The 10251-nt window shown below is 43.4% G+C and overlaps 1 protein-coding gene across 5 annotated transcripts in view; it reads right to left on the bottom strand.

The window, feature by feature from the left end:
- PAIP2 (poly(A) binding protein interacting protein 2) overlaps positions 1 to 10251 on the bottom strand; it is a 29913-nt gene that overhangs the window by 2544 nt on the left and 17118 nt on the right. For 4 of the 5 annotated variants that reach the window (XM_054555160.1, NM_001133346.1, XM_054555158.1 and 1 more), the window contains 2 exon segments: positions 3249 to 3412; positions 2450 to 2629 (listed from right to left, as the gene is read on the bottom strand). In XM_054555160.1, the coding sequence (XP_054411135.1) occupies positions 2450 to 2629; positions 3249 to 3386 (318 nt within the window). In that variant the 5' untranslated portion in view covers positions 3387 to 3412. 5 annotated transcript variants of the gene reach the window in all.

Below are 10251 nucleotides of genomic sequence, written 5' to 3'. Positions count from 1 at the left end.
AATTTTAGTTTCGTAATTTATACATAGCAGTTTCTTTGGACAGGATATATTCTCCCTTCCCCCAAGGGAAATAATGTATCTACATTTTAAAAGTGTGAAGTTTAAGAAAAAAAAGCAGCATTCCTTTTCTCTTTTTTTGAGACATGGACTCGCTCTGTTGCTTAGACTGGAGGGCAGCGGCACAATCACAGCTCACTGCAGCATCGGCCTCCTGGGCTCAAGTGATCCTCTGGCCTCTGCCTCCCGAGTACCTGGGACCACAGGCCTGTGCCACCACACCCAGCTAACTTAAACTTTTTGTAGAAACAGGGTCTCCCTTTGTTGCCCAGGCTGGTCTCAAACTCCTGGGCCAAAGTGATCCTCCCACTTTGGCCTCCCAAAGTGCTGGGATTACAGGCATGAGCCACCACATCCAGGCACAGTGTTCTTAAATGAACAATTTTCTGGGAACGACAGAAGAATAAGAATGAAACAAAGTAATATCAAATAGACTGAGAAGAACAAACCAGCTTCTGTACTATGGAATTATACTGGGTCCAGATTAAAGTTATACATTATGCTCAGCCAAGAGTATTACTCTGCAGGGCAACTGGGATTATTTACGGTGACTAATGTAGCCGTAAGTAATCATAACCCCCCCCCCCGCCCCCAGACTATTCAGATCATACAGCTGCTCAAATGGGTTACCATCACTTACTGCAACAAAGGCTATACCACAATGTAAACTTCAGTGCTCTCTACACCATCCTTTAGAAGAATGGTTTCCAAATGACCGACTCAGGCAAGTTGGCTGTATAATAAATCCTCCGTAGTACTTTTAAAAAATTAACATGCCCAGACAACTTAGCATGTTGGGATGTAACTAAAGAACTGATTTTTGTATTTAATGCTTCATAGGTAATTATGGTGTACAGATTAGTTCAGTGGACCCAGCCAGTTCTCACTCTAGTGCTGATGTTTAGTTATCACAATTCCCCCCACCTCCCTATTTTTTTTTTTTTTTTTTTTTTTTTTGAGGCAGAGTCTCACTCTGTCACCCAGGCTAGAGTGCAATGACACCATCTTGGCTCACTGCAACCTCCACCTCCCGGATTCATGCGATTCTCCTGCCTTAGCCTCCCAGGTAGCTGGGATTACAGGCACGCGCCACCATGACCAGCTAATTTTTGTATTTTTAGTAGAGACGGGGTTTCACCATGTTGGTCAGGCTGGTCTCGAACTCTTGACCTCATGATCCGCGTGCCTCGGTGTCCCAAAGTGTTGGGATTACAGGCATGAGCCACTGCACCCAGCCAAGACAAGATTAAAGAGCAAAACTTCTCCATCAAGCTACTTTTGTATAGGCAAGTAACATGATAATATTGTGTGTGTTTTTAAATTATTAATTCTTTAGGACATTTAAGTACCCTAGGGCAACATCAGGACTAAAAGCAGGGGCTAGAAGTCTGTCTAAGACTAGCTCTACAGTGTTGCCGGAAGTGATTCCATATCGTGAGACTCTGCTTCCATTGTAAAAAGCAGCACAATTCCTTTTTCCTTTTTTTTTTTGAGACAGTCTTGCTCTGTCACCCACGCTGGAGTGCAGTGGCATAATCTCGGATCACTGCAACCTCTGCCTTCCAGGTTGAAGCGATTCTCCTGCCTCAGCCTCCCAAGTAGCTGGAACTACAGGCGCCCGCCACCATGTCCAGCTAATTTTTGTATTTTTTTTTTCTTTTTTTTTGAGTCAGAGTCTTACTCTGTTGCCCAGGCTGGAGTGCGATGGTGCGATCTCCACTCACTGCAACCTCCGCCTCCCAGGTTCAAGCAATTCCCCTGCCTCAGCCTTTTGAGTAGCTGGGATTACCGGCATGCACCACCACACCCAGCTAATTTTTGTAATTTTAGTACAGATGGGGTTTCACCACGTTGGCCAGGCTGGTCTTGAACTCCCGACCTCAGGTGATCCACCCACCTCGGCCTCCCAAAGTGCTGGGATTAAAGGCATGAGCCACCGTGCCCAGCCAAATTTTGTATTTTTTATTCTATTTATTTATTTATTTATTTATTTAATGGAGTTTCGCTCTTGTTGCCCAGGCTGGAGTGCAATGGTGCAACTCGGCTCACCACAACTTCCATCTCCCAGGTTCAAGCAATTCTCCTGCCTCAGCCTCCCAAGTAGCTGGGATCAGAGGCATGTGCTACCATGCCCAGCTGATTTTTTATTTTTAGTAGAGATGGGGTTTCTCCATGTTGGTCAGGCTGGTCTTAAACTCCTGACCTCAAGTCAACCGCCTGCCTCGGCCTCCCAAAGTGCTGGGATTACAGGCGTGAGCCACCATGCCCAGCCAGAAGCAGCACAATTTCTGAAGGGGAAAGAGAGGTAGAATTCTTAAACAGATGGGAACTGGCTTTTCCACTTATGCAAAAGATGCACTAGGTTTTAAAAAGATGAAAAATAACTTTTTACCACAAGATCTTCCAGAGAAGAGCCATCACTGATAACAAGCTCATTAAACTGGTCTTGGATTTGGTCCATAGTTTGTGGGAGATCTCGAGCTGGAATAAACCATTCATGCTCTTCTTCCTCTTCCAGCATTTCTTGGAAACAGCGTTCAATAAATTCTTCTTCCCATAACTCCTCTTCTATCTAGATTTATAATAAAGGATAATTTATAGCACACTTGGTAGATAGCACTAGGAATGGCTTAAAATATCTTGAACTAAACCATTTAAAAGCACAAAGTCATACTTTCTTTTCTGCTTCCATGCTAAGGAAAAAAAAATGCTTACCATAATGACCTGCGAAGATCTGTTTAGGGTGTTTCTATGTTTTTACTTTTATTAGTAGAACATTCTTTTTTCCATTGAGGGTGGCAGGGAAGAAGTAAAAAGAGATGCCTGTCTGCTCCTGACTCCTGAATTCTCTTGACTTTCACGGTAACACAGCAATCTTACTGGCATAAGGCAGTGGTTTCCAAATCTGACTGCTCATTGGAACCATCTGAGAGCTTTGAAAAAGTTTCCCAGGCTCCACCCTCATCCTCCTGATTCAGAATCTCTAGGGTGGGACCCTGAAACAAGCTCCCCAGGTTATTTCCGTAAGCAGTTAAGCCTGGTAGTAATCAGCAGCCAAATAAACAGGAGTGGTGGCACATCGATCTACATACTTTATACATAAAGGACAAGATAAACACACTTCAGGGACAAGTACAATCATATTGAGGGCCGGAATGGACTATGAAAACATGTTTGTACAAAAAACTAACTTGTCTGTTGAATTCTTCTTCATTTTCCATCCACATGTACTCTGCAAATGGATTGTCATCTTCATGAGAATGACCGTTAATAATCACATCTTCATTGATGATGCTTGGGCTAGTACTGCTGCGACTTGGATCTTTCATGGCTGATGCTGGTTGTCGTTTTTAACCTTAAAAGAACAACAACACAGTTAATTTACTTATTCATTCAGGGTTTTTTCTTTCTGAGACAAGGTTTCACTCCATCATCCAGGCTGGAGTACAATGGTGTGATCATGGCTCACCACAGCCTAGATCTCTTGCCTTAGCCTCCCAAGTAACTGGGACTACAGGTGTGCACCACCACACCACCCGGCTGAATTTTTTTTATTTTTTGTAGAAACAAGGTCTGTGTTACCCAAGCTGGTCTCAAATTTCTGGGCTCAAGTGATCCTCCCACCTAAGCCTCTCAAAGTGCTGGGATTATATGCATGAGCCACCGGGCCCAGCTGATTCTTTCAGTTCTTAGTGAGCATCTGTTTATTATCAGCAGGCATCATGAATAGGTGCTAGAGGCAGATGATACATTAAAAATACACGGTAAGTTGAACAATTGGAAAGCTTCATGTTTGTTTTTTCCAAATGATTTTAATGTTTTAAGAAATAGGGGAGGACAGCCTAAGACATCTAATGTTTTCTTTTTTCTTTTTTTTTTTTTTTTTTTTTTTGAGATAGAGTTTCACTCTGTCACCCAGGCTGGAATGCAGTGGCATGATCTTGGCTCACTGCAACCTCAACTGCCCAGGTTTAAGCGACTCTCCCGCCTCAGCCTTCCAAGTAGCTGGGATTACAGGCACGTGCTACCATGCCCAGCTAATTTTTGTATTTTTAGCAGAGATGGAGTTTCGCCACGTTGGCCAGGCTGGTCTTGAACTCCTGACCTCAGATGATCTGCCTGCCTTGGCCTCCCGAAGTGCTGAGATTATAGGTGTGCGCCACCACGCCCGGCCATATCTAATGTTTTCTGGTAACAGTAAATGAAGTCCATCAGTTGCTTACATGGACTCTCCAAACCATCCAATTTATATTTTATATTACATATCACTTGCTTTGTAAAGCAAGCATGGTCGGCTGGGCGCAGTGGCTCATGCCTATAATCCCGGCACTTTGGGAGGCGGGGGCAGGTGGATCATTTAAGGTCAGGAGTTTGAGACCAGCCTAACGTGGTGAAACCCTGTCTCTACTAAAAATACAAAATTAGCCAGGCGTGGTGGCACATGCCTGTAATCCCAGCTACTCGGAAGGCTGAGGCAGGAGAATTGCTTGAATCCGGGAGGCGGAGGCTGTGGTGAGCTGAGATTGTGTCATTGCACTCCAGCCTGGGCAAAAAGAGCGAAACTCCATCTAAAAACAAAAACAAAAACAAAAAAACCCAAAAACAAAAAAATTAGCTGGGTGTGGTGGTACATGCCTGTAATCCCAGCTACTCAGGAGGCTGAGGCGGGAGAATCACTTGAACCCAGGAGGCAGAGGTTGCAGTGAGCCAAGACTGCACCACTGCACTCCAGCCTAGGCAACAGAGGGAAACTCCACCTCAAAAAACAACAACAACAACAACAACAGAAACCAAACACGGTCTGAAAGACTGAGTCATCAAGTGATGAAATGATGAAAAGCAAATTCAATTTTTAAAAACTGACTTCAAAAAGTCCAGGGATTAAAAGTGAAAACTAACAGATTTTTAATAACTTCTTAGGTTCTTCATGTATATAGCTCTGGATCTCTCCTTGATAGCCCATATTCTGTGTCTGCTTTTTCTCTAGGTCCATGTCAAGTTCTTCTATGTCTGGAGTTCCTCACTGTACGGTGAGTTTCAGGCATCTTTTTTTTTTTTTTTTTTGAGACAGGGTCTCACCTAGACTGGAGTGCAGTGGCGTGATCTCAGCTCACCGCAACCTCCGCCTCCCAGACTCAAGCAATTCTCCTGCCTCGGCCTCCAGAGTAGCTGGGATTACAGGCGTATGCCATTATCACCTGGCTAACTTTTGTATTTTTAGTAGAGACTGGGTTTCACCATGTTGGCCAGGCTAGTCTTGAACTCAAGACCTCAAATGATCCACCCGTCTCGGCCTCCCAAAATGCTGGGATTACATGCATGAGCCATCACGCTCAGCCCAATATCTTTTCATCTGAGTAAAAGTAGTATCAAATACAAGCCTGATGTCTTATACTACTCAATAGCTGATAACATGATCTAACCTAATTGATACATTGCAGGCTAAATATTTGAAGCACAAGGTTTCACATTCTAAAATATTCCAATTCATTAAGTTTGAAATCACTAAAAATAGATTTACATAAAACAATTCACCTGTACATAAACTCAAGCAGTATTGTGACTTGTGCCAAAGAAAGGCTTATTGAGGTCTGCTTACCCCAAATTTCATAATCAAGTAAAACACTAAATCTAAAATCTCCTACTGGAAATATATGTATTTTTTTCCCTTTGGGATAAGTTTCAGGGAAAAGACTAGCCCTATGTGTGTTGCCTGGCCCTTTAAATTTTATGGACTTATCCTTAAGAGGACATAAGTGTAATAAAAATCCACAGCTGTTCATGTAATATGACAAATACTAGATACTAATGACAACAGAATCATAGTGGTGAAAATTTTAATTGTTGAGAGGTCCTCAACTAAAAATTTCTGGGAACTTCTGTCCTAGTTATAGTATGTATATCTATAAAAGAAAGGCAGGCCGGGCACTGTGGCTCACTCCAGTAATTCCAGCATTTTGGGAGGCCAAAGCAGGTGGATTGCTTGAGCCCAGGAGTTCCAGACCAGCCTGGGTAACATAGAGAACCCCATCTCTACTACAAATACAAAAAATTAGCTGGATGTGGTGGTGCATGCCTATAATCCCAGCTATTTGGGAGGCTGAGGCAAGAGAATCACTGGAACCTGGGAGGCAGAGGTTGCAGAGAGGTGAGATCACACCACTGCACTTCAGCCTGGGCAAGAAAGCAAGACCGTGTCTCCAAAAAAGAAAAAAAAAAGGAAAGAAAGAAAAAAAAAAAAAAAAAAGAAAGGCAGGCAGAAACAAGCTGGGTGCAGCTCATGCCTGTAATTCCAACACTTTGGGAGGTCAACAGGGGTGGATCGCTTGAGCCCAGGAGTTTGATACCAGCCTGGGCAACATGGCAAAGCAGGGTATAGTGGTGCACACCTGCGGTCCCAGCTACTTGGGAGGCCAAAGTAGGAGGATCTCCTGACCCTGGGAGGTGGAGGTTGCAGTGAGCTGAGATAGTGCCACTGCACTCCAGCCTGGGCGGCAGAGCAAGACCCTATCTTGAAAAACAATAATACAATCAAACAAAAGAAGAAAGGTAGAAACAGATTCAGAGTTATGTGCTATGGTGTTGGTAGAAAGAAAATATGATAATATGATTTGTTAGGAAATTGAGGCACTGTAAAAGCAGGCAAGACAGAAAACAGACAATGGATATGTTATTTTTATCATTAAACTTGGATGAAAAACTATTTTGATAGCAAGTTTTGACTAAATAATAACCAGTTCCTCTAAAGAAAATAATTAGGCTGGGTGCGGTGGCTCCCGCCTGTAATCCCAACACTTTGGGAGGCCAAGGCGGGCAGATCACGAGATCGGGAGTTTGAGACCAGCCTGGCGAATATGGTGAAATCCCATCTCTACTAAAAATACAAAAATTAGCCAGGTGTGGTGGCACGCACCTGTAGTCCCAGCTACTTGGGAGGCTGAGGCAGAAGAATCGCTTGAACCTGGGAGGCGGAGTTTGCAGTGAGCCGAGACTGCGCCACTGCACTCTGGCCTGGGCAACAGAGCGCGACTCCATCTCAAAAAAAAAAAAGAAAAGAAAAGAAGAAAATTACCCATTTTTTTTTTGAGACGGAGAGTACAGTGGTGCAATCTCAGCTCACTGCAACCTCCGCCTCCTGGGTTCAAGAGATTCTCCTGCCTCAGCCTCCTGTGTAGCTGGGATTACAGGAGCGTGCCACCATGCCTGGCTAATTTTTTTGTATTTTTAGTAGAGACAGGGTTTCAACACGTTGGCCCGGCTGGCCTCAAACGCCTGATCTCAAGTGATCCGCCCACCTCAGCCTCCCAAAGTGCTGGGATTACAGGCATGAGCCACCGTGTCCGGCTGAAAATTACTCATTCTTATATGGCAGGCTACCAAACTGCTTACTGTTAAATAATTACATTTTAGATATTCCTCTAACACTGTGAATAGCTGGGATTGATCCTGCCTCACAACTGGATGGAACTTTGCTTAATCTGCATCTGAACCTTATCATTAAGTTAGGTACAAAGACACCCCAATATAAAATAGCTTTTCATTATTTTCCCAATTTGTATCCTGTCCCAACTTATGCCCATAAAATCCTACTTTTCACACCGGGCACTGTGGCTCATGCCTGTAATCTGAGCACTTTGGGAGGCTGAGGCAGGCAGATCACTCGAGGTCAGGAGTTTGAGACCAGCCTGATCAACATGGCGAAACCCTGTCTCTACTGAAAATAAAAAAAAATTAGCCAGGTGTGATGGCGCACACCTGTAATCCCAGCTACACAGGAGGCTGAGGCAGGAGAATCACTTGAACCCAGGAGGTAAAGGTTGCAGTGTGCCAAGATCGCGCCATTGCACTTTGCAGCCTGGGAGACAGAGTAAGACTCTGTCTCAAAAAAAATAACTTAGATGCATGTGGTGGTGCACGCCTGTGGTCCCAGATACTCAGGAGACTGAGGTGGGAGGATCACATTAGCCTGAGGTCAAGGCTGCAGACAGCCATGATCGCACACCACTGCATTCCAGCCTGGACAACAGAGTAAGACCTCGTCTCAAAAAAAGAATCTACTATTTTAAAGTGTTTGATTCAGTGGTTTTAACACACCACCATTACCTAATTCCACCAGAACATTTTCACTACCCCAAAAAGAAACTCCATACCCATCTGTAGTCACTCTCCATTTCCCAAGCCTCCCAACTGTGGGCAACCACTAGTCTACTTTCTGTCTCTATAGATTTGCCTATTCTGAACATTGCATACAAATGGAATCATAAAATATGGGTCCTCTTCTCATGTCTGGCTTCTTTCACTTATTACAATGTTTTCAAGGTTCACCTATGTTGTAGCATGTATCAGCATTTCATTCCTTTTTATTGCCAAACAATATTCCATTGTATAGAGATACACATTTTGTTTATCTACTCTGATTAATGAACATCTGCAGTTGTTTCCACTTTTTGGCTATTAATAATGCTGTTATCGGTACTTTGTGTACAAGTTTTCATATGAGCACGTTTTCAGTTCTCTTGAATATATACCCAATGTGTTCAATGCTACTCAGTCTTTTAGCTATACATTTTCAACTGTGACAGAAAAAATGAGCAAAAAAGGTAGCTGACTCCCTCCCCACCACCAGACACAATCCTCACTCCAAATCCTTTTCCCAAAAGTAAGCACTGCTAATGTGGTATATATTTTTCTTAAAAAGTAAACACATATGCAACAATAGTATTGCATTTAAGGGCCTTACAGTCATCATCTATTTAATACTCACAAGTCCTGTGGATGTAGGGATTATGGTCAAATTCATTTCCATGACAAAGAACTAAGTCTTAAGTAACTTGTTCCAGGTTACACAACTAGTGAACAGTGGAACTGAAATTCAAGTCAAGGTAGCCTGACTCTAAAACATGCACCAGGGCCCAGCACTTTGGGAGTCTGAGGTGCGCCTCCAGACCCAGCTGTTCAAAACCAGCATGGGCAACATAGTGAGACCCCTATCTCTACAGAACTACTAAAAAGAACTGCCAATGCAATGATAAACTTCCAGAGGAATGCTTAAGAAAAAAAAAAAAAACAGTTCAATTCTGGTAAAATACCTCTGTGGTATTTTAAACTACCCTGGTGCCATCTCCCATTTGCAGCTTGGTAAGCCTTGAAGACAATAGCCTGCATTCTTGGTACAAGTTGGAGGTAGCAATATCAATATTATTTTTATTTTTTTGAGATGGAATCTCGCTCTGTTGCCCAGGCTGGAGTGTAGTGGCATAATCTCAGCTCATTGCAATCTCTGCCTCCTAGGTTCAAGCGATTCTCCTTCCTCAGCCTCACAAGTAGCTGGGACTACAGGCGCGTGCCACCACACCCCACTAATTTTTGTATTTTTAGTAGAGGCAGGGTTTCACCATGTTGGCCAGGATGGTCTAGATCTCTTGACCTCGTGATCCGCCCGCCTCAGCCTCCCAGAGTGTTTGGATTACAGGCGTGAGCCACAGCCCCTGGCTGCAATATAATAAATATTAACAAAGAACTCTGGTTGTTTTGACCTGGCTCCCTGAAGGACTGGCTCAAGAGTTTGCTGTGGGGAGTGGGATGGGGCAGTAGCACACATATTTGTCAAAAACAGTTAAGGGTAAATATAGTAGCAATAACAGGGCAAACAATCAACACAGTAAAAAGCCTGGGAAGAAAGGCTGGTGAAGGAGATGCTTTGAGAGTAAGAGTTTTGAAAAGCTCCCACATATTCTGGTAGTCCTAGAAAGCCATAGGCATGTCAGTGCTGAGCAGATGTTCAGAAAAGACCTGAAAAGGCTCTTGAGTTTTCACCTCTGGCTGAATTTCAGGCTCTGCCCATGCAGGAAGTGAAGGCAAACGCAGAGCTGTTGAAGGTGTGCCTCAACACATCCATAGGACCCATATACCAAGACTGGGGGAGTTGTTTTTTGCTTAAAGGCATTTAAAAAAGATCTGTCAAATCACTAGCTGACCACTAAGCTAATGGAAGAGAGACTTCAATGGCCACACACACAAAAAGAACACAAATTTTACTAAACTCTTTCAGAAAAGGCACTAAAATGACAACTACAATAAGTGGCAACAAACCTGGGGAGAACCTAATTTCCAGAATTGCCACATTATATCATTCAAAATGTCTTTTTTTTTTTTTTTTTTTTTTGGAGACAGTCTTGCTCTGTCACTCAGGCT

This window comes from Pongo abelii, chromosome 4 (genome assembly GCF_028885655.2).
Source record: "Pongo abelii isolate AG06213 chromosome 4, NHGRI_mPonAbe1-v2.0_pri, whole genome shotgun sequence".
In the NCBI taxonomy this organism is placed as follows: domain Eukaryota; kingdom Metazoa; phylum Chordata; class Mammalia; order Primates; family Hominidae; genus Pongo; species Pongo abelii.
This window is presented reverse-complemented; position numbering and strand designations above follow the sequence as displayed.